At 35.9% G+C, this 24435-nt stretch overlaps 1 protein-coding gene and 1 long non-coding RNA gene across 2 annotated transcripts; one reads left to right on the top strand and one right to left on the bottom strand.

Moving 5' to 3' along the window:
* The first annotated feature begins 4016 nt into the window (after window positions 1–4016).
* On the top strand, window positions 4017–14325 carry tmem184c (transmembrane protein 184C). The gene is made up of 10 exons (XM_065265204.2): window positions 4017–4561; window positions 4667–4797; window positions 4906–4942; window positions 5255–5460; window positions 8515–8589; window positions 8760–8853; window positions 11675–11787; window positions 12502–12601; window positions 12748–12919; window positions 13082–14325. Exons 1-10 carry the CDS (start codon window positions 4445–4447, stop codon window positions 13378–13380), a joined length of 1344 nt encoding a protein of 447 aa, XP_065121276.1. The 5' UTR covers window positions 4017–4444; the 3' UTR covers window positions 13381–14325.
* A 1407-nt stretch (window positions 14326–15732) lies between these two features.
* LOC135746821 (uncharacterized) lies at window positions 15733–22989 on the bottom strand. Its single transcript, XR_010531631.2, has 7 exons — window positions 22923–22989; window positions 22273–22353; window positions 17698–17771; window positions 16989–17081; window positions 16757–16820; window positions 16592–16690; window positions 15733–15923 (listed from the first exon to the last, which is right to left on the bottom strand). It is a non-coding gene; the product is annotated as an uncharacterized lncRNA (long non-coding RNA).
* Window positions 22990–24435: the final 1446 nt, after the last annotated feature.

A 24435-nucleotide genomic window follows, 5' to 3' on the forward strand; every position in this document is an offset into this window, starting at 1 on the left:
AGATTGTAGTCTCTCTTGATATCAGTGGAGACTTGGACCCAGAAACGATATTTTACAACTTAACAAGCGAATAGAATGATTTTGTGCATAGACAGGGACGCACGCATGTTGTTACAGTTTCACATCTGGCGCCCAAGTTAACCTCCAGTTTATGTTTGTTTATCGGTGTTGCTAGTGGCTAATGACCTCTGGAACAAGTTGAAAATAAAAATGTTTCGGTTCCCTTTAGATGAGGGGTGACAGCGAGCATGGATCTCTCGCTGTGTGAAGAGAGAGTTAGGCAGGCAGGCAAGAATTCAAGGATCTGTAGCTAACATGGTATTCGTTAATTTTATTTGTATACAGTGCAATGTTATTTATTTCGCTTTTTATCAGAAATAATCTACTCTACAGGGACTCTGTAGTTATTGATTCTTTGCGGAATCTACTGGAAGTTAAGTTTGGGCCACAAAAGCTGTTTGTTTATGTCAGATGTTCTCTGGCCCTCGAGATCTACTGTCTTGCAGAGTTTAGTTTCAACACTGATAAAACTCACCTAATTTTCTGGTATAGAGGGTATGCATTGAACACTAACCCCTCGTACAGACAGCCAGCGACGTTATCGCTGTGTGTCGCCCGTCTCTTTCAATGAGGCGTTTCTAAATCTGCTTGTCATAAACAAATGAGTACCATCCACGCCAGTAACTGACGAGAGAAGGATGACGTGAACTCCACTGCTTTGTTCTCATTGGTAGTCGCTCCCGAAAGTCGCTCGACATTTGCATAAAGTTAAACTTTTCTTAACTTTCTCGCGTCGCTGGACACGCCCATACGGTCGCCAACGGTCACTTTCGCTCGTGTTGCCGGAAGTCGCCAGGTTTCCATTGAAATAAATGAGATTGCGTTGCTCTGCTACTGATTGTGGTTGGCTGTGTGAATGGGGTGTTAGAAGGCACAACACAACATGAAACTTTGCTTGAAGTATCACCTGTGTCTTTACACATGAACTCGAGCATTGAAAACATTGTTTGTGTACACAGAGTTTACTAAAAAGAAAGGCTTTGAACAACTGACTTTGGTAGTTTTGGTGTCCGCGTGTTAAGGTTGATTAATTTGATATACTGCTGGTTAGTTTAATCAACATTTTGTAAAATAAATATTTTTCTGGTTTCATATTTTTTCTAATAAGTTAGAAACTTCTCTGCTGTGTCCCACTGACAGGCGCAGTGGATGAGTACAGCAGGTGATGCAACTTATGGGTCCTCCGAAAGCTAGACCGTCTTATTTCAGTTATTTTCGTGGACTTCGGAGGCTACAACCTTCAAAGACCAAGTGCTTGCCCTTTGAGGTTGTATCCTTAGAAAGTTGCAGCCTTCAAATTGGATGACATACACTCAAAATCAAAGTGCATTGTGGGTGAAAAATTAAAGAATGTAGGGAATGAAATAAAAAAGAAATTTACACCACAAAAAAATGACTTTCTTACTTAGTATTTTTATCTTGTTTTCAGTAGAAATATCTAAAAATTCTTAAATTAAGATGTATTTTCTTGATGAGCAAAATGACCTAAGAAAATAAGTCTAATTTTTAGACAAAAATACACAATTTAAGTGAATTTGTGCTTAAAACAAGCAAAAATATCTGCCAATGGGAAGAAAAAACAATCTGAAAATAAGATTTATTTTTTCTTAAACACTTATTTAAGCAAAATTTTCTCACCCCATTGGAAGATAATTTTGCTTGTTTTAAGCACAAATTCACTTAATTTGTCTACGAACTAGACTTATTTTCTAGGTCATTTTGCTCATCAAGAAAATACATCTTGATTTAAGAACTTTTAGATATTTCTACTGAAAACAAGACAAAAATACTATATAAGAAAGGAATTTTTTGCAGTGTACACACATACTACAGTAGGATGTACGGTGTAAAGGGAAGAAAAAGGTGCTTCATTTCATTCAGTACTTACTGTCACATGATTTAAGATGCAGAGAATCCACAGTTAATGCCTAGGAAATAACTTGATGCTAGAGGTCACGTGAGCTGACATGTTGCAATAGACGTCACTCAGTGTTTAAAGTTTAACTGTATCCAATTTTCTCAAACACACCGGCTGTTTGTCTTCCCTGCCCCGACATGGCAACGTCCCGCATGCCATTTTGCAGAGCTATCCCTCCAAGCAAGGCGCTCGCATGAGTGTGGCAACAGCGATTTCTAATTTATAAAAGCCAAAAGGATGGATTCAATATTTATGAACAATCTGTCCCACCACAACAAGCCATTTCTGTAACTGGGGGGCAGTATGATGACAGCGCAGCTTCATTCAGGACAAAGATGCTTCATGTTTTTTGTTGTTCCCAGGCACTGAATTGACACCCATTTTTGGACATAATTATTTGCTTCTGTGACTGTCAGGTCATGCTTTATTATAGTTTATCTCTTCCGTGATAAAGTAGAAAGAACAGCAGAGGGAAAAACATGAACATTTTGTTTTACAGGTCAAGCTCCTGCCAATGCTTTCATCATGGAAAAGCTCAGCTGTAGTTGATTTTTGACGTAAGAAACCTTTAAACTTGTCTTCCACATTTGGTGGGTAATTGAAACAGGCCAGTTAAACTTGGCTGTTATTGAGGACAGATGGATCTCACAAGATGATACAGTAAAATGCATAATAAAAATGCTGCATGTGAGTCAATTACACTGAAATCAGCTTATTTAGTGTGCAACTAAACAACATTGTTACATTTAAAATACTTGATTCACACGACAAGCAAAAATGTTGGCTCTTTTTAAAACAAGCCCAAATAAGATAAACTGTTGTAGATCTTTAATTCTTGTTCTACACACATATTCATTGTTCCTTTATAATGTAAATACTTAAAAATGTAGTTAAATTTAAAGAAGACCGGCTGCAAACCTTTACACAAAATGTGCTTTTGGAGACATCAAATTCCAACCTGAAGATCTCCAAAAAGTGTTTGATTTTGCATGTTTGAATGTGCACGAGCTCCCAAATCAAGTTTCTGGAATATTATTGCTTCGCTATGTGAAAATATAAAATATTGTTTTTTTCCAAGTATTGCATTAATTAATAAGATTTGCTATCTTTCTGCCTGGTTAAACTGAAAATTCTTCGCAATTTTGTGCTAAGCCTGCATACTGTTAAAAACTCACTTTAATCACATTCCAGGATTGTTAATTTGAAACAGTTAATGACTGTTCAGTTTTTGTGGCGCAATATTTTTCCAGTTGAACAGAAAAGGAGAAAGAAACATACAAAGGAGACTTACAGAAAGAGTCTTTACAGGCAGCAGTCATATAAACGCGTAATTACAGAATTTCTGGACACTCACGAAATTTTTGCCTTACACTGCCATCTAGAGGCGATATATATATAAATATTTTTAAACCCTTGTGAAGTGTTAGATAGGAGTGACTTCCAACTTTCAAAAATAAACAAATAAATAAATAAATAAATAATAGTCATATTTTGCTCCAGTCCTATTTCTACATGGCTCCATAAATGGCTTTTTGTAAGTCGCTTTGGATAAAAGCGTCTGTTAAATAAATAAATGTAACATGAATTTTAAACACGCATTCTTTTTCGTATAATTATTGGGGGATCTTGACGACGGGCCTGAAGTACAGTTTGCAGAATAACCAAATGCACATGGCTTTTGATAAACTAGGCAGTGTTAACAAAACAAAAAAATGAAATCTGTTTAATAAACATGGTTTACTGCACTGGTGAAAAGCATCTTACAAATTGGACCAGTACGTCTACCAACAAAACCTTTTGATTTTGGTGACACCGTTTAATACTGACACAGTAACTAAGTATGAGTTAATGTTTTCGGTAGGTTAGTATACAACAGTTATAACCGTTTTGAAAAATGTGTCAAAGCGGCTGTGAAAAACTATAATACATTTGGGCTTTAAGCATTGAGCTTTAAATTCACAGTTTAATCCGCTCCTGTCCTACAGGTGGCGCACTGGCGCTGAATGTCCAATATTCTTCTTGGTTGTTTAATAAAAACAGGCGAGAAATAGAACAGTGACGACACTATCAACAGGAAGTTTCAACCAGCTTTGTTTACAAACTTCTCGCTCGTTGAAATACTTTTCATCTGTGTCAAGTTATTTGCGTTTGACCTCGTGGCTCATAGAAACAGAGTTACATTATGATCGTATGTTCGATTCGTCGGTGAGATGTCGCTGAATGCAGTAGATGCGTTTGGAGAGCGTAAAGCATGAGGAGGTCACTGAATGTGTACAGTGAATCAGCTGATTATTTCACGAGCTAACCACACACATGATTCATCTAGATCGGCGTCGTAATTATGCGCATCATATGCATCTAAATACAACCACAGCAGTGCATCTGCTTAGAACTTGGCTTTTACTCATCGAGAAAACTCGACTTGCCTCTTTATTAAAGCTCATGTAAGTTTATGCAGAAGTGAAGATGCCGTGCACGTGTGGAAACTGGAGGAGGTGGATTCGGCCCCTGGTGGTGGTACTGTACATCCTGCTGCTTCTGGTTGTCCTTCCACTCTGCATCTGGGAAGTGCAAAAATCACAGGTTAGATGTCTTTACGTGTGCCCACATTAAACATATCGCAGCTGATGACCTAATATGTCAACAGATCATAAGTTAATCATAAATTTTCTCTTTGTAATAACACAGGCTGGTGCTCATAATAAGGCGTGGTTCATTGCTGGGATATTTGTGTTTATGACTATACCCATCTCACTGTGGGGTATACTACAGCATCTAGTAAATTATACCCAACCTGAGCTGCAAAAACCTATTATCAGGTAGATTTGTAAACAATAATACTTCACAATGATTTTACTACATACCATTTGATAAGATGTTCTGCCTTTTCCCATTCCCAATATACCTACACTGTTTTTCTTCCTTAGAATATTATGGATGGTTCCCATATACAGTCTGGATAGTGTGAGTATTTTATGCTTCGTTTGGTATTTGGATTACAGATTTGATGTTTACTTAAAACTTGCCTCTTGAATGTTTGACATGTGATGTAATGACAGACGTGATGGTAAGTCTCATGACTCATTTATCTCGGTACAGTGGCTTCCTTGATCAGACTTATGTGCCACTAATCTGATTTTCAGTAACATGGTGTTATTTGTAATGTCTGTGCTCCACAGTACTGTATATATGTGAAAGCCTGTGATTACATTTAAAATCATATTGATCTATTTTGTCCATTTAGCTGTATCACATTATGTTCTTCTGTTTTTACAGTGGATTGCGCTTAAGTATCCCGGTATTGCCATCTACGTAGACACATGCAGAGAGTGCTATGAGGCCTACGTCATCTACAACTTTATGATCTTCCTACTCAACTACCTGGGAAACCAGTATCCCAGTCTGGTGCGGATGCTGGAGGTGCAGGAGCAGCAAAAACATCTCCCCCCTTTGTGCTGCTGCCCTCCATGGCCCATGGGAGAGTGAGTTTTAAAAACCACAAATTTATTTTGTATAATTGATTATCATTATTATTGCCTAAACATGGAGTGTGTGTGTGTGTATGGGATAAGGCTTGACTATAGTAGAGTAAAGGTCTCATTATAGCTGTGCACGGCGTAGGATACGCGTCGGTTTTCATATATACTTGCCAACACATGTGCACACCGCTGGTAGGCAGTATCCACACGTGTAACCACAGAAGCAGAGAGAAACTCCTCAACTTGTCCCATCTTTGTTTTCACCGTTGCAAACGGAAATACCTATGACGCAGTTTTTTTACCTGACGGGATGGGTTCTAGTCGACCAATCACATCGCTTGCAGTCCGCGTAGAACTGACGCACTGTTAAAAATTTGTTGAGGTGCACGTCAGGCTACGCAGAGGCTGCGGATAACCTACGGCGTAGCTACTGCGTAGACCTTTAGTAGTTGACTATAGATTGGACTTAAAGGCAGGGTTTTTTGATTTGATCCAGAAACATTTTTAGTTATGCTGGTTAAAAGTCTTCTCACATCCTGATAGCAATCACTATGTTAAGTTGTTTAAATGTATTTGTAGAAATTTATTCATCTGTCAAAGGCGTAGGACCAAAAAATGTTCAACCGGTCATAAACGGACGTTGCCCTTTTGTCCCTCATCCGTAAGCGTAATTTGAATGCTACCGTGCAGCCTGTTCACGCAGACACCAAACGTAATCGGCGCGTTCATGTGCTCTCAACTCCCGTCTGTAAACAGAGGGAGAATGGCAAACTTTCCTGCTGAATTGACAACCTGCACAGGAGCCACAAAACGAAAAACATCTTTTAAAACATCAACAGCAAAAACTGCATAGATCAGCAAAGAGCAAAAACCCAAATTAACATCGGTAACTTTACCTTCTTTACACGAGATGCAAACAGCTGCAGGAGGCAAAGGGTCGTTGCACTGTTTATTTTGGTAAGGTAGGTATGCGATATGATTGTATTGAGATGGATTCAGATATTCTACTTTGATGAACCATTGTGTTGCTTATGAAATTTGTGTTAGTTTACGGATTAGCGTAACAATATAGTTACGTCTACACAACCGAAAGTGTGCTTTTACTAATTCTAATGTAAAACAGATGTTTATGAGATGTGGACGTCAGATGTGTGTGTGTTCATGTGTTTTGAAAGAGGCGTGACTTTGGATGGCGATTTGAATGGAGGGTGGGATCTTGATTTCATTGCTAGTTGGCTACAGTTAGCATTTTTCAAAAGTAGACACCCTACCTTTAAGGGACAGTTTCCCGGACAGGTCTTAGTCCTGGAGAAAAATGCATGTTTGAGCTGCCTTAATATAAAATATCTTGCACTATATCTTAACATAATATCAGTACCATTGTTTTGCATCAAAATGCATACCAGTATTGTTATTTTTTGAAAACGACTTGGATGTCTGGAAACCGCCCCTAATAGATTGATCCCTGGTGTTTTTGCATAGGCCAGATGTGGTATTGTATGTTTTTTCTTTTGTTATTTATTTTCTTTTTCTTTTGCTGTTTATTGTCAAGGCGTTTGATCTTTTTGTCATGTCTTAAGAGAGTCTTTTATGTGTTCACCATCTTCTCCTTTGGAGCCCTTTCCAAAGTACTGCATGTGAAATGGAAAGTCCTTATTTAGGCACAGCAGGAGTAGATTTCTTTAAAATTGCTTGCTGAGTGAGGAACTGGCTGCCTTTAGCTACTGCTGCTGACAGCAGTAAGTTTTAAATGTACATACCATGGTAATGCGTGACTCATTTGTTGATTTAAACCAGCAATGCTTTCAACTAAACAAATGTGTTTTTTAAAGGACTTGCTTGCTTTCTTGCTTCCGAGAACAGTGAAGATGATTTGCTTGTAATTTAAGGTGCAATATTTATTTTTTTATAATGTTAATACTTAATATTCTAGTCTCTTATTCCAGTTTAGGGTTGCAAAAACTGGGAATTTTCAAGGATGGAATCTTTATATGGGAATTAATGAAAATAAACTGGCAGTTTGAAAAATAGGCTATAACAGGGAACATAAATTCTGCATAATTTTGTTTAAAACAACTAAATTTAATGCAATTTTATTAAATTTCTACACTGCACATTCTTCATTCACGCAGCACACTGCTCAGAACATGCACAGATAATTTATTTAGTCCTGCACACAAAATAATGTCAAAAAATCTTAGCATGTATTCACGTAAATTATGCAAATTTTTTTTTAAACTTCCTTGTGCTGTGTGTAAGCTAATGTACAACAACATTATAAAATTTTGGATACAAATACACTGACTGAGAAAACATTTAGGTGTGATCATTTAAAAAGTGGTGTCTAAAATACATCGAAATTATATATATAATTTATTATATAATAATTTATTATAAATATATAATATTTCCAAAATTCCCCAGATTAAGTTCCCATGAAAAGTTTCCGGAAATTTACCTCAAACTTTCCACCCCTTTGCAATAGGTATAGGCCACTGTTGTTATGTGTAAAATATATTACAGGCCATTTACACATCAACATTTTCAAATGTAAATGGGAAAGTTTTTATGCGCCTTTGCTGTTCGTTTATACAACAAAATTGCTTTGGGGTCCTGAAGACGCAAACTTTTGAAGGCGGGTTTTAAAGTGCAAGTTTTTTTAGAACGACGCCTTGTCATCATTGTGTAAACTATGTAAATGCGAATAACAATAACAACAATGGCGGCCTACAGGACTGTGTTTGTGCTGTTCAAGAGACCGAGTTTATTAACACTTCTCCAACAGTTTACAAATTTCGCCGCTTTATAGTTCAGAGTCAGGCTTTGTAGTAATAAATCTACCACATTGTGTATCTTAACGAAGCTGCTTGATGTATTTTCCGTCTTGTTTGTATTCATTACTTTGTAGAGAAGAATGCGTATGTTGTCTTTGCAAATCAATGTAAAAATCATGTGTCGTGAAATTTTTCAAAACGTGAAGGATATTTTTTTTTCTACATTATTGTGAATGTGTAAACAATAAACACAGTCTTAAATTGATTCCATTTTTTTTAACAGAGTACTGTTGCTGAGATGTAAACTAGGAGTTTTGCAGTACACGGTTGTGAGACCTGTCACCACAGTCATTGCATTGTAAGTGTTACTCATAAAGTATCTTAATGAAGTTTATCAAGGCTTTACTATTACCATGTTACACTATACAAATTAAGTATGCAGCCGCTTAAGTTGATAAGTAACTAAGTTTCTGTTTTTGAGAATACAACAAATTTATTTAGCCAGTTATGTATGTTTCATCGAAACAGGATTTGTCAGCTTTGCGGGGTCTATGATGAAGGTAACTTCAGTTCTACAAATGCCTGGACATACCTAGTTATCTTCAATAATCTCTCTCAGCTTGTAAGTATCCCTTCCTATCTAACTGTTACACAAGGCCACTCAGCAAACAAGTAAAATAAAACAAAGCAAATTGGTAAAAAGGGTTTTGTTAACAATAGTACATTTCTTTGGGTAGCTAACTGTTAAAAAACATGCTGTCTGTATAAAAGTAATGAAATCTAAAGCACACTATAATGTTTTAAGCAGTGCATTTTGAATGTGATACTCAGCCACACATTGTCTTGATTGGCTTAGATTGAGCGTGTCATACAGCACTCCATCTTCACTTACAATGTGTATAAACAAACTGCTTGTTATTAAAGAGCCCGTATTATGAAAAACTCACTTTTTCTGGGTTTTGGGGTGTTATTTTGTGTCTCTGATGCTCCCACACGCATACAAACTTGGAAAAAAATCCATCCATGCTGTTTTGAGTGAGATACAGGTTTCTGAATGTCCTCTGCCTTGAGTCTCAGATTGCGCGAGTTAAAACTCAGCTCCGTTGTGACGTAACAAAAAGTTTCGTCACATTCACTCTGAATTTTCCCGCCCACCACCCCACTCGCAGGTCTCCACCCACCAGGTAGCTAGAGAGCATAGAGCAGTCACTTGAATGAGACCCTCTGTGCTGTTATCATGTCTCACGGAAATAACAGCGCTATTTGGATATTATGGATTATACTCCCGCCTACTTTTAAAAACAAAGTTTTAACGCGTGATTATTGGAACCCGGAGTATCTTATATACAGTGTGTTACGACGCAAACAGTCCTCAGATTGTAGGCGATAAGACCTTCATGCGAAATCTGATGTAAACAACAGACTATGTATCTATATTTCACGGATTATAAGCATTTGTGGACAAAAATGGTAATTGGATGTATTTTATTGGACTTTCATGGATCATTCACACATCTGAAACAGACTGGATTCGATTCGCGATCGCGTTTTTTCTTCACAATAGGTAAGAAGTCACGTTATATTTTGCATGTTGTCATCTTCTGTCACAAAATACTACATTTATGATGCTAGAGCTAAAAGTTTTTTGCCAAACTAACCGAGACCGTACGCCCCGGCTTTTCTGACGAGGCGAGCCTCTAATAACTTTACGGTCCGCATAGATATATACACGGTCCGGACCTCCCGCTAGCTTCTAGCAATTAGCATGCGGTCCACAAGCAGTATACATCCCCCGCCGGGTCTTAATTTCTGTAATTTGCGAAAATAATGCGTTTGAAAATGTTTATAACGGGAATATGTTAGTATTGTCCAGGGAAAATGAGTGTATTGTTGAGACTGCTACATCACAATTTACGCTGGAATCTTTGTGTGTCATGATGAGTTTGACACACCGAGACCGGGCCTTACAGCCCCGGCTTTTCTGAAGATGCTAACCCCCGAGCCTCTTATAACTTTACGGTCCGGACCTCCCGCTAGCTTCTAGCAATTAGCACGCGGTCCACAAGCAGTATACATCCCCCGCCGGGTCTTAATTTATGTAATTTGCGAAAATAATGTGTTTGAAAATGTTTTATAATGGGAATATGTTAGCATTGTCCAGGGAAAACGAGTTTGTTGTTGTGACTGCTAACGTAACATCACAATTTACTCTGGAATCATTGTGTGTCATGAGTTTCTTCTCCTGTAGTGTACTTATTAGTGATACTTTTCTGCATGAATTGTCTGTTGGCAACATAAACCGTTAATAATAATAATAATATATAAAATAATAACACAGTATGGTCTGTACTGCTCACGATACCACTGAGCACGCGCACGGGCACATGAGGTTAGTAGTGGGGCGTGATCAAAGGAGCAGTAGCTCATAAATATGTAAGACTAGCTCAAAACGGCACAATCTGAAATGCCCTGAAACAGAGGCTCCTAGAGATGTTCGAGCAAACAACTTTTGAAACATGCTTTATGGAACTCATACACCTATATAACTTGTGGAAAAGCAGTCATAAGATGGGCACTTTAAAACTTGTCAAATCTCTGTAGAGACAGAGACCAACGCGTCATAACCTGAAAACCACGTCCACCGTGGGGGAAAACAATCCATCCGTCTCCATTGACTTTGTATTGCGTGAGGCTGCCTCCTTGTCATTTCTGGCTTAAAACAAAAACAGAATAATGCCTAAAAGCTGCTGTTTGACAGGGTGTACAGCTAACATGCCAAAAAACTCAGAAATATGTTTTTTTAAGCTGTCGACCCCCCCAAAAATTGAGAGTTTAAAGACACAAAAGTGGAGACAGGCAACTTTTCATATTACTAATATTAGAACGAAGCCCACTGTATGGAAACGTAATCGGCAATCCACTTTTGTCTCCTTAAAGGCTGGGTTTTACGGCCCGGTAGCTTATATAAACTTATTTCTGAGGTGCAGTGTGTACATTTTAGGAAGATCTATTGATTGAAGTAAGTATGGTGCATAAAATAAAACACTTTTTTTGAAGCGGAAAAGCACTTCGTTTGGTCAAAGTGCTGCAAACCATGTGCTCTTTTGCCATACAATATAGTTCTCATTTTTTAATGTTTTCTCACGTTTATTTTGTGGCACCATACTTATGTAACTACTCAAGTCTTTAAATAGGGAAAACATGGAAGTGTTTGGTGGCTTCTAAATTCATCCCTGTTTGGATCCTAAGAAATGAATGGGGCTAGGCTAAATGCTAATACATTCACGCCGTGCTGTACAAAGATAAAGTGCACGCATTGAAAAAAGATAGGTATTGATTAATTTATCTAAGTTAAGGTAAGAACATAGTAAAGGATTGATTAGCTGTTTGTAAGCTGCCTGCATGGCAATGGTCTAATTGTGCACTTGTTTTGCTCTCCTCAGTTTGCGATGTACTGTCTTGTGCTCTTCTACAAGGCTCTCAGAGAAGAGCTGAGTCCCATCAAACCAGTGGGAAAATTCCTCTGTGTCAAGCTGGTGGTCTTCGTTTCATTCTGGTAAATTTATTATGTTCTCTCACAGATAATACAACCACTTCTGCTTGAAATGATAAATGTTATAATCTTGTTAATGCTGAAAAGGTCTAATGTAATTGAAACTTTTCAAGAATACACTATGTATTAGCATCAGGACTGCCTGCGCAAATACAGTCAAAGCAGTTGTTGACCATATAAGGTCATTAAACAAAAAAGATGCAGACACAAATTCGATAAGCATGCTTACAAAGAAATAAGAAGTGGGGAGTTTTAAGTCTTTTAAACGCCACAAATAAAAGACATTATACTTAGAGGATCATCCAATCTATGTTCTGTTTAGTTTATACTAATTGTATATGATCACTTTTATGCAGATCACTTTTATGCAAAGTTTTTACCAAAGAATTTTAACCATACTGATATCTCATATGTCAATAATAATTATATATATATATATAATAAAAAAAAAAAATTAATACCTTTCCATTTGTTGGGTATTATTGATTTTGGTCTGTGCATTTTAATTCACATAATTTCTACAAAGTATGTTCAAGTATGTTTAACAAAATACGTCAACAAATATCCTAAAAACACCCATAACACATTTCACATTTCAAGTATAGACTGATATTTTTCTGATGTATGGACTCTATCATCAGGGATTTTGGAAAATACGTTTTTACAGATTTCATGAGTGTTATTCTTAAACTTTTTTCTGGGTTTAATTTGTTTTAGGCAAGCTGTGGTTATTGCCCTCTTAGTGAAGGTAGGCGTGATCTCAGACTCTCACACCTGGGATTGGGATAGTGTGGAAGCCGTAGCCACTGGATTACAGGTACATAACTAACTTTGGCCTTACCATTAGTTTCTTGGCTTTAAATGTGTATTATGATTTGTCTTTGATGAAAATACAAAATCTTTTATGGTTTGTATGTTGTAGTCTGGGAATCTAGACTGTGATTTTTTTTTATATTCTCCCAGGACTTCATTATCTGTGTGGAGATGTTTTTGGCAGCCATTGCCCACCACTTCAGTTTTACCTACAAGCCCTACATACAGGAAGCAGAGGAAGGTTCCTGCTTTGATTCCTTCATGGCCATGTGGGATATCTCAGATATACGGGCTGACATCTCAGAACAAGTGCGCAATGTTGGTGAGTCTTGACATTGTGGGTTCTTCTTGCATGGTCTTATTAGATGGTTAAATATTTTTGGATATTTTTGTTGCACAAGCTGTACAGGATGTTTGTTCTTTATTAACCTTCCTTCAATACAAAAACATTTTGCATCGTATTTCTTTTGTTCCAATTCTTCAGGGAGAACCGTTATGGGTCAGCCAAGGAAAGCATATTTTGGGGAAGAAGCTTACCAGGATGAGAACACTGGACTGCTGTCAGCCGGTTCTCATGACCCTGTGGTTGAAGCCTCCTCCACTCCTCCATCACCTAGAGGCCGTTACCAAGGCATGGGACACACTGTAACCCCCCACTCCGTTTCCGCTCCTGCCAACCTCGGAAGCGCGCCATGGGAGGGAGATGTGGACGACATAACTCCTGCCGTGCTATCCAGCGATCATATAGACCAACAGGGCTCAGACTATGCTCCAATCACTTAGCATACCCTGAGCTACAGCTACCAGTGATGTTATAGTTAATGCACATTTGTATTATGTGCATTAGCTACTGAACTGTTAACTAATATCAGTAAGATGGATAATACGTTCAGAAAGGCTTTGTTGAAGCTTTGATAGCAAGAACATATTTGAAGGACTCTGTAACAGGTTGGGTTCTCTGTTTATGTCTTCTTTTGGCATATTTAGCTGAAAACATGACCAAAATATAAACTGACATAAGCACCAAGCACACACTAATAACAATTTGAATTGTTCTCATAACTAGCTGACCGTTAAGACAGCTATACGAATGTCTACTCGAAGTAGGAAATGACACTACTTTAAAAATGGAGTTTGTTTAATAATTTTAATGTTTTTATTTTAACCTCAGTGTTATGTTCACATATCTGTTAATGCAAACACTTTTAAACTGTTAAGGAGAATCACATTAATCATAATATGAAGTTGCCAGTATGCAGCTGAGATTTGTAACAATATGTCGCAGTTGAATATATGCATGTTGTAGATCATCTACAGTATGAATATAGGTTGTAAAGCACCTGTATCACTGCTCTCTTCACTTTTAGAGCTTAGCAACGGCTCCTGGTCGGCTCACTTTCAGTACAGATTCATTTCCAAATGTGAAGATGCTACATATGGTTATTTTTCGTTTCTGTCCAAATATTGTTTTTAGGTAGAAGTAATTTTATTTCTGATTATTTTACTGACTGATATATTTTTTTCTTAAACCTGATCCAGTTAAATACTTTTTAATCAGTTTTAAGTTCATTTTGGGAAAACGTTGCAATGTCTAAATATTAGCCAAAGTTGTCTTATTTGCATTTTAAAAACTGTTTTATTTTCAGTTTGTGAACATCGCCAGTCTGTTTGTATGGAAGTAAAACAATGACATACGTTTTTGAAATAAAACAGCCTGTTAAATGTACTACTTGAAAAAAATATGCATTGAATTAACCGTGCTTGGATTTGAATGCGTTGTATTTTTAGGACTTGTATTTTTAAGGGCTGAAATTCAACATGGTTTTATATTTAAGCTGTGAATATTTCACTTCAAAACATTTCAAACACATTTTTTTCCCATTAAAAATTCAATAGTCCATATTCACCTTTCAGATTTCACTTCCAAAATATTCTGTCTGTTTAAAAATACAACCTAAAATATTCAGCAGGCAATTTTCTGTCTATATAATTCAATCATTCAGATTTCCACATTTTACATGTGGGATCTGCAGGAAAAGCAGTAGAGTACAGAGCATAATCTCCATCTGCTGTTAGTCGGCCTCACTGGCAGGTGGTGCAAACATGTCTTTGACGAAGAGCAGATGAGTTATGAAAAACTGTTTAGTATCCTGTCCTTCGTAATATAACCAAACAACACACTCTCAGTCTGAGCGTATTACAGTTGTTTTACTAAAACTGAATATAAAATCAAACAATGACAATTTTTTCTGGATTCATAGCCTTTGCAGTGGATAAAGCGTAGGGTGGCCATTCGTGCCAGTTCCGCCGGACACATCCCGAACATGTTTTTGGTTCACACGTCATCGAGGTTCTCACATTTCAGTTAAAATACATAAAAAAATTATGGGCCCTATTTTAACGATCTAAGCGCATTGTCTAAAGCGCACAGCGGAACGTGTAAATGGGTGTGTCCGAATCCACTTTTGCTAATTTAACGACGGGAAAAATGGTTTTTGCGCCGAGCGCATGGTCGAAAAGGGTAGGTCCTATTGTAATGGGAGTATTTTGGGCGTAACGTGCAGTAAGCCAATGAGAGACTCCGCTCTCATCCCCTTTAAAAGCAAGTTGCGCTGGCGCTATGTCTAATCCCTACCCAGTCGGCATTTCAACGTTGATTCAACGTTGAATCAACGTCAGGTACCAACGTTGAATCAACGTTGGATTACCTTTCGGTTTTGCAAAAAAATTCAACGTTGAAATCACGACGTTGTTTCAACGTCACACTTTCAACATAGGTGAATTATGGTTGATATCATGACGCAATTTCAACCTTCTATTTCCTTGTTGTTTTTAACATTAAATATAGATTTTTACTTTACACTGCAATACTCACTAAATTATTTACTGTAAACATGTCATTTTTAGTGCAATTATCATATGAATGCAACTTGCTACGCATAACTTACAGTACAACCCCATTCATAAAACTAAACACTTAAGGAAGGTAAAGTTTAAATGTGGACAAATAAGATGGCAGGTGCCTACCCTTTCCAAATAAACATGAACACAGCTGTTAAAAATATTTTTTATGGATAAAACACATTCTTTCAAACAGTTAGGTTTCCAGTTAGTAGTGCAGAAGTGGAATTTTCTAAATATATAATAAAATCATAAAATATGAAACAAAATCATGTTTAAAAGTCATTTTATTAATCTGAATAGAAAAACTTTATTCAAGAAAAACTGCAAATATGAATTTTGTTGTTGGTTTAGTTGACAGTCTTCTTATGGCCACCACCACCCATCCATTCTGGCTCATGCTGTACTTAATACGATGACAGCATCTAAGGAGGGAAAAAAACACAAGATATTTAATTTTCAAAAAATGCTGCATTTTAGCCCATGTACAAAAAAATCTTGTTATTGCACATCAGGGCAAGATGCGTTTTCTTTGATAGTCTGACTTGAAACATTGCATAGCCATCTGATGAAAGAACAAAGCTGTTGTGTTTACGATGATGACAATGAGGTTCAATTAAGATCATCTACAGTGCATTCAGAAATCATACACCTTTCACTTTAAATTTTATGTTGTTGCATGATACTGTAATTGTTTAGATATTTTTACAAAGTAAAAACAGAATTTTAGAAACTTTTGCAAATGTATGAAAAAAGAAAACATCATATTTACATTATACATATTCAGACCCTTTGCAACAACTGAAGTTGCTGAGATGTTTCTACACCTTAAATCGTCCTGATGAACACAAAGATTTTTTAAGGAATGTCTGCAACCAAACTGACCAGAAGCACCATTGACTTACATAGTAGGATAAAGAATACTATGGTAGTGAATGGTGCTTCTGATCGATGTGGTTACAAATGAATCCAATACTGAATGCTTAAGTGATATTAACTTTATATTTTCAACACCCCTAAATGAGATGCTTAAAGCAAACACTGACAGGTTGCTTTACGTGTGGGTCAAACAGCCTTTTGTGTAGTCCCTTACCAACGAAATCGAAGATGGACTCCAGAACTTCTGGATTGTCTGTGTAAGCCTTTATACTCGCTCAGACCAGCAAGGCATCTTGTTAGCAGACATCCCGACCTAATCAAAAACTTTTGATTAGGAGATGTTCTAATCCTATTTTTAATATATGTTTTACAAACTTACCACAGGTGATCTGGCAAAGCGACTTACGAAACAGCATCTTCCCAAATCTCCTCTTCAGGCTCATCTTAGCGATCATTGCATTTGATAAAGTTTGGAAAAAGAAAAACAAATTTCATTAGTATAGAAATATAAATGTAATCTTTTGGTTAGAAATACAGAAAACTGTGGCCCAAGTACAACTTTTAAAGAAATTAAGAATGTTTACATTTTTTGTCATAACACTATTCATTACCTTTTAAGAAGGAATGATTTGGGGATCTGGAAAGACACACTACTTCACCTCTCTGTATTTTATCACACGTCTTCAAATTGCATGTTGATCTGCCTACAATTTAAAACACATAATAAAATAAAAACAAGTCATAGCCCCTTTTAAAAAGAAAACATAAATTGTGAAATACAAAACACTGCATCTTAATTATTAGGATTAGTAGAATTTGATTTGGTTACAAAACAAATATTAAATTCAGTGTAAGGTTTTAGGGGAGACACTTCACAAAAAAGAAATGGTAAATTACGGATTTCTATTACAACATGGTATCTTGGTGGTGCATTACCAGGGTAGGTGGCAGCTCATTGACAATTAAAAAAATTATGATTAAAGCCATAATACATAAAGATAAGAACAAATAAATGCTGTCATGTACACCACCACAAAGACCCATTTTTTTCTGTCAATATGAAGCCTCTATAAAACTTGCATCAACATCCACTCTGAACACTGGATTTACTTTTTTCTCTGTATACTGAAAACAAAGTGTTTGAAATATGTAGGCCTACATACTGTAGAAGGAATAGTGGCATACAAAAGAAATTAATTGCTGTGCTGAAAAGTAACCATTGTATCCTAAATTAGTTTCTTATATTTTCCTAATGACAATGATAAACCAGTCTTGAGAAACAAGTAGCAGGTGTTTTAAAAAGCCACTCTCAATTCTCACCTGTGAAGTTTCTTGTGTTTGTGTGTCATTCTGTTTCTGACCTGACAACCCTTGCTGTCTGTTTCTTGTTCAATCTTGACAAAATATAAAAAAGAAAAATTAGTGCAATATTGGTCCGTGTACCTTTTGATAGTTTGTTTTTCAACTTCAAACGAAGTAAGAAGAAACGAGAAAACGGCCCCTTTGTTCGTTTTTTCGTTTTTTACCTAAAGACGAAAAACGAGATTTCGGGTTGATTTTTCGTTTTTTTGTTTTTTGGTAAAAAACGAATAAACCACTCTAAAATTCGTTGTGACGTGTGGGCGGTCGCTAGACGCACCTCTCCGCCAATTGGTCCACCAAAATGTGAATATGTGACATCATCCGTTGTTCCTCAAGTCTGTTCAACAAAATAAAAGTCCTCCGCTGCTGTAGCAATAGGCTAATCTTTAAACTTTACAGGTCAGGTCTTAAATTGTGCTTTCTTCTCTGTAACTTAACGGGTTTCGGACCATTTTTTTTTCATAAATATTAATCTGCACCTGCATGGTTTTATTTTATTATTTTATTTTAGATATTTGGTGAAGCCGCGCTACCCTTTATAAAGATAGGATAGGGTTTCCCAAAAGCATCATAAGGCTAATTAGATCGTAAAAACCCTTACGAAAATTAAGCATGGTTTTATTGTGGTAAAACTGTAGTAACCATGTTTTTGGTGAATGGATTACTATCAGCAAAACTATGGTTTTACTACACTAACCATGGTTTTTAAAAACCATAGTTGTCAAAATCATGCTATTTTGTGGTTACCATGGTTTTACTACAGTAACCATGGTTTTTTGGTTTTAACTGTAGTAAAACCATGGAGTATTTTCGTAAGGGAACAATCGTACGAATCATCTTAGAATTTCCCAAAAGCTTCGTAACAAGCACTTGAAAATCATCGTAGATCTACGAGTGGTTTGGAGTAATCGTTAATTCTTAAGTGCATCGTAAGACAACAGAGTTACAAGGACACCTGCAGGACAACCAGCAAATTGCACTCCTGCAATGACGATAATGTAATGTTTTAAATGTAGGCTATATTTATTTATTGGGTTCTTATTTGTTTATTTTATATTAAATATATAATATAATCTATTAAAATTTCAAATGAGAAATCAAATTTAAACGACAAAACATAAATTAATAAAGAAGTAAAACGTATTTGGTACAAGTTGGTAAAAGTTTTTTTTTTGTATTTTGGAAAAGTTGGTATTTTATATTAAATATTTATTATATTTAATATATTAAAGATGCGAGCGATCGTTACGTGCATCTTTGGGAAACGCAAATGAACCACAAATGTTCGTTAAGTAGCTCGTAGAAAGCGCTCATAAGTGCAATGTTCAACCAAGTGTAAATACGTACCTTTCTTCAGTTTTGGACAAGAGATAAAGTTTGATTTATACGACAGATATGAAAAGTTATTAAAAATACAATGTCATGTGGTAATTTTGTTGAAGTGATGATTTCGGTTTGTCTTCGGTTGATTTCTGTGTGCGCGCTTTTGTTTTTTAATAATGAACCACAAATCGCGTTCTTGTGAAGAGGAAATTATCTTATTTTTAATCTGTTTATTACAACTAAAATAATATTTTTTTTGTTAAATTTTTACTTCATGAATGTAAAAGCAAGTAGTTTGGTGGATGCTTCAACACAGTGCAACAGAAAGCTTTGGCACATTTTTGCCGGATTTATTTGTTTTATGAAGAATTGATGTTGAATCAAATCAATATTGGATTGATTCAATCTCTTACAGTACACGTGATTTAATAAACACACGATGATATTTGCTGTGTGGTGAATAACAAGATCTAACAGTAAATAATAAGTAATCAATATCTAAAAAATAGAGAAACTCAAAATAAGAGGACAGAATACGACAAGCAAGTTCTGCATAATGCAGAAATGCTGATTGAGCTTCATGTTTCTTTATTGAGATAACGCGCATTGGCTTGGCTTATAATGATCGAGCTAAGCTCATTGCTGGTAAGAATGATGATAATTATTAAGACATTATTAATTAAATAGATTTGTAATAATTGTTCATTTATATTTATATTAATATTGAATGCTAGACCTATTTATAAAAAATATATATAATAATAATTAATTAATAAATAAATATAATAATTTTAGATATATTTATTTTTATGTCTCTAATTTTAGTGTTAGCACCAACAAAAAAAAAAAAAAACATGAATGAAAGATACATTTGCAAATTACATGGTACATTAACAAGCGGAATTCACGCGGTACAATATTTGCCATGGCTATACTCATGAGTACTTTTAAATGGCTTCTTTTTAGTCAAAGATTTGTATTTAGTACAGTCACACTGCATGTTTGGGAAGTTTGACAGTACTTTTCAGTCGTTAGATTTTTTTGTATTCCCACTCATGCAAATATGACTATTGCACAAGTAGCCTATCTTTTTATATTTCTCCATAAACCTTCGAATACTAACAAAAAAATCTGCTATGATTTTCATAGTTTTGCAATACCAATACATAAAATTACATCCTCACCCAAACCCCAAATCTAACCCCAACACCAAGCAATAATTTAAAAATAAAATAAACAGGAAAAACAATACTTAAAATAACATTAAAAATAAAGTCGTGCGAGCCGGGCGGGACACGAAAAACTATTTATAGAAATAAATGTGGTCACACGAAAAAAGCAGAAAAGCGTGTCCATGAATACGAATAAATATAAAATATTTCGTAATTATACCACATAATGCCTTGAGGTAGGGTTGCAACACCAACTGATAAGGAATATAATGAATAGTTTGACATTACTTATAAAATGTATTACAATAAATCTTTATAATCATTTCTCTGGAAATTATGTTTTGAATGTTTTAGGTAGCCTAATTGGCTTCGTTTATTGACTATTTATTTATATATTTATTAAGGCATTCTAACATCTCTGTATATTCATGGCAAGAACCGGTTAATCTATACACAAGTTACAAGGTGATCTACACACAGTCGAGAACAATTTTGCAAAAATGTTTCTTATTTAGGCCTGTGTTTTATTGCTCTGAGTTTGGGAAATAGAATTTGTGGAATTATATGAAAAATATTAAAATATATTTCAATAATAAATATATAATATATACGTTTATTTAACATTTTTTGTTATTATTCGAAGGTTTATGGAGAAATATAAAAATGTTGGCCTACTCTCTATAGCCTATCTGCAAGAGTCATGTTTGCAGGGGTGGAAATACTGAAAAATCTACTTACGTAAAAGCATTGTTACTTCCCAAACATAGGTGACTGGCCTCAATACAAACATGTGACTAAAAACAAGCCATTTTAGTCATGTACTCATACAGCCAGTAGCAAATATTGCACTGTGAATATTATTCTGCCTTGCTAAAAACTAGAGATCTGCCCGAAGCCGAATACGTTATATAGGCCTATATAATATAAAATAGATAAAGAGCTTAAATAGATTAAAAAATATTAAAATTTACAATTTTATGAGCAAAAATGTAAACTGTAGGCAGTTACTATATACCTATTTCGACGAAATTGTTTTCATGAGGATGTCTTTAGAAATATGTATGCCTCCTTCGTGATAAATTTTAGCCAAGCCAATGCGGGTGATCTCCGACAATAAAGAAACGTGAAGCTCAATCAGGAGAAGTTCCCCCGCAGAACTGTTTCTGTCTGGATATTTTGAGTTTCTCTGTTTTTAGAAATTGATTATTTACTATGAGGTCCTAATTATTTTCTTTGTGTGTTTATTAAATTTGTGTAGGCTACTGTATAAGAGACGGTAAGATTCTGTACACATCAATTATTTATTTAATAAATAATTCCGGACAATCCTGTATTTTATGTGATATGTGGCAACGCTAGCTGTTGCTGCAGCATCCAAAAAACTTTTCACTTTTACCTCCATGATTTTAAGAAGTTTAAGAAAAGTGATGACTGTATTACACTTGGCTGAACATTTATCTACCTCCTCTAGTCGCCGCTGTATATGGGAAGCGCGCTTTACCAAACATCTAAAATAAGATAACATAATAACATTAAACAGTCCAGAAATAAATATTTATTCAAAACTTAGGTTACACAGAAGATAGCTCAATCTAGGACCTGTACATTTAACAGATCAGTAGGCTACAGCAGCGGAGGACTTTTATTTTGTTGAACAGACTTGAGGAACAACGGATGATGTCACATATTCACATTTTGGTTGACCAATTGGCGGAGAGGTGCGTCTAGCGACCGCCCACATGTCACAACGAATTTTAGAGTGGTTTATTCGTTTTTTACCAAAAAAACAAAAACGAAAAATCAACCCGAAATCTCGTTTTTCGTCTTTCGGTAAAAAACGAAAAAACGAACAAAGGCGCCGTTTTCTCGTTTCTGCTTACTTCATTTGAAGTTGAAAAACAAACTATCAAAAGGTACACGGACCAATATTGGAAGAGAATTCTATAATGACTTTTATCAGAACATGAATACATACACTTGCATACTGCATTTAAGTAAATAACGTTACTGTAGAATAGCAGGGTTAACACAACATTACCTGATCCAGATGTAGTGGCTGTTGATGCATGAAAATCTCAGCATTGACAAGATCATCATCACTATTCTAATTTGAAGGGCTCTGATAACGAAGACATTACAAAAGAGTTATAAAAATATACTAAAAACAAGAGCACATTTGTCTAGATAACCATTATTTTCTATTTCCATTAAAACTTGCTAACTATTCAACAAGTAAGCAAAATTACACCGTTACAATGTATTTCAATTCGAATAGAACATGCCAACTTACACGACATGATATTTTCGCACAAAGGAGTTAACTTAAGTGTTTCATGCCGCTTAAAATCATGGATACTGCGCGAATGACCGCAGGTGCGATCATAAGCGTAACATGTAATTGACTGATTGCCATGGAAACATGAGGGTCACGTCGACTATCTTGTCCCTTTTAATTTTATAACTGCATTTATACACATTACCCCGTCGTGAAAACCTCAGCATGATTAATATTGGATTCGACGCCCATGTTATCACGTCATCAATAAGTTTGGATTAATGTCATTAACACGAACTGCTATACGTATCCGTTATTGCGAATTCGTGAGCCATAAAACACCAACATCTCATCTAAGTTTTAACACTTTATCAGTAATATGAATTTGAGAAACTAAGCAGCTTAACACTGACCGGACCGCACCGCACTCGAGCTGCTCCTCCTTACAAAAGGCTGATAGGTGTCTGTGGCGCCTGTAAGACCTCTCGGATATAAGTTACGCTGACTGAACTACGAAATCGGAGGTGCGTTCCATTCGACCGTAAGTGGACTGCGAAGTGGACTTCACAGGGTATTCCGCCATCTTAAGTGAGATTCCAATCCGAAGGGAGCGAACATGTTCAGTTCGAAGGGCACTGCGCACGGCATAGGGAATCAGGGAACATCGATACATCACTTCACAGGAAGTGGAGAGCGATAATCACCCAACTGTCATTGCGCGCATCACGTGATCACCCGTCGGAACGGTCAGACCGCTATGCAATTATATGACAAGCGTTTAAAAACACATATATACACATAGTTAACCAAAGTTTAAAGTTTACTTTCATATTTGCATGACAGTTACAGCAGGGCTTCAATTCTGTTAATAGTCAAGTAATAGCAGCAATAGTCAATTAAAGTGTATAATAAACATACGTTTTTCATTACGTAGTACTCAATGTTTTTTTATTGTATAGTGTACATATTTGAAATTTGATAGTAAATAAAAATTAAAATATGAATGTAGTCCTATATATATTTATGTTATATCAATCTGCGCGACCCCGTCGTTGACTTTCTTTGATGACGTTTGCAGGCCGTTCCAAATGAGCGGTTATTGTCCGTGAAGTCCACTTCAACTGATATACCGTGCTCAGGGAGTAGGGAGCAGTGAACACTCCGCAGGGACCCTGTCGAATGGAACGCACCTCAACACTTTTTCACCGAAGTTGTCCAAAAAGCCCTTACATTTATAACTAGTTGCTTTTCTGAAGCAAAAACAACCAAGTGGTTAAGTTGATAAAAACACACCTCATATTAATTTATTAATATTCATAATAACGAAATCCAATTTCGGCGGGAACATCGATAGTAAATTAACTACTATAACGAATACATTCGCAACTAACAGAAAAAAACCCGATTTGGCATCGTGCTTTTTTGTCATACCACTTTGTATATGTGAATAAAATAACGTTATACGTTTACATTGACTTATATTTCCTTACCTCTTCTTTCTCTGAAGCATTTTCTCGTGTGATACCCAAGATCTCGCAGACAGCCGTTAAAACAGTCCAGTCTCGTGTAATCTCGCGAGATTACCTCGCTACCTGTATATTCAATTATTTGTTACATTTTTTTATAATTTCATCAATTTTATAAAATGAGTTTTTACATTTTTTTTCTGAATGATTCACATATTATAAAACATTATTTTATTTTCTCTCTGCAACCATTTACTTCACTGTTGTTTCAACGTTGTTTCAACGTTGAATCAACGTTGAACAAACAACTGACGTTATTTCAACCAAATTTCAACGTTGATTTTTAAGCATTTTATTAACCTTTTTCAACCGTTTACCATTCACCGTTGTTTCAACGTTGTTTCAACGTTGAACAAAAAACTGACCTAATTTCAACCTAATTTCAACGTTGAAGGTCGGT

Source organism: Paramisgurnus dabryanus, chromosome 4 (assembly GCF_030506205.2).
Source record: "Paramisgurnus dabryanus chromosome 4, PD_genome_1.1, whole genome shotgun sequence".
Taxonomy (NCBI): domain Eukaryota; kingdom Metazoa; phylum Chordata; class Actinopteri; order Cypriniformes; family Cobitidae; genus Paramisgurnus; species Paramisgurnus dabryanus.

Coding starts and splice junctions, on each gene's coding strand:
- tmem184c (XM_065265204.2), top strand. CDS start 4,445: ATGCCGTGCACGTGTGGAAACTGGAGGAGGTGGATTCGGCCCCTGGTG. Junction 4,943..5,254: donor CCATATACAGTCTGGATAGT/GTGAGTATTTTA, acceptor CTGTTTTTACAG/TGGATTGCGCTTAAGTATCC. Junction 8,590..8,759: donor GTCACCACAGTCATTGCATT/GTAAGTGTTACT, acceptor TCATCGAAACAG/GATTTGTCAGCTTTGCGGGG.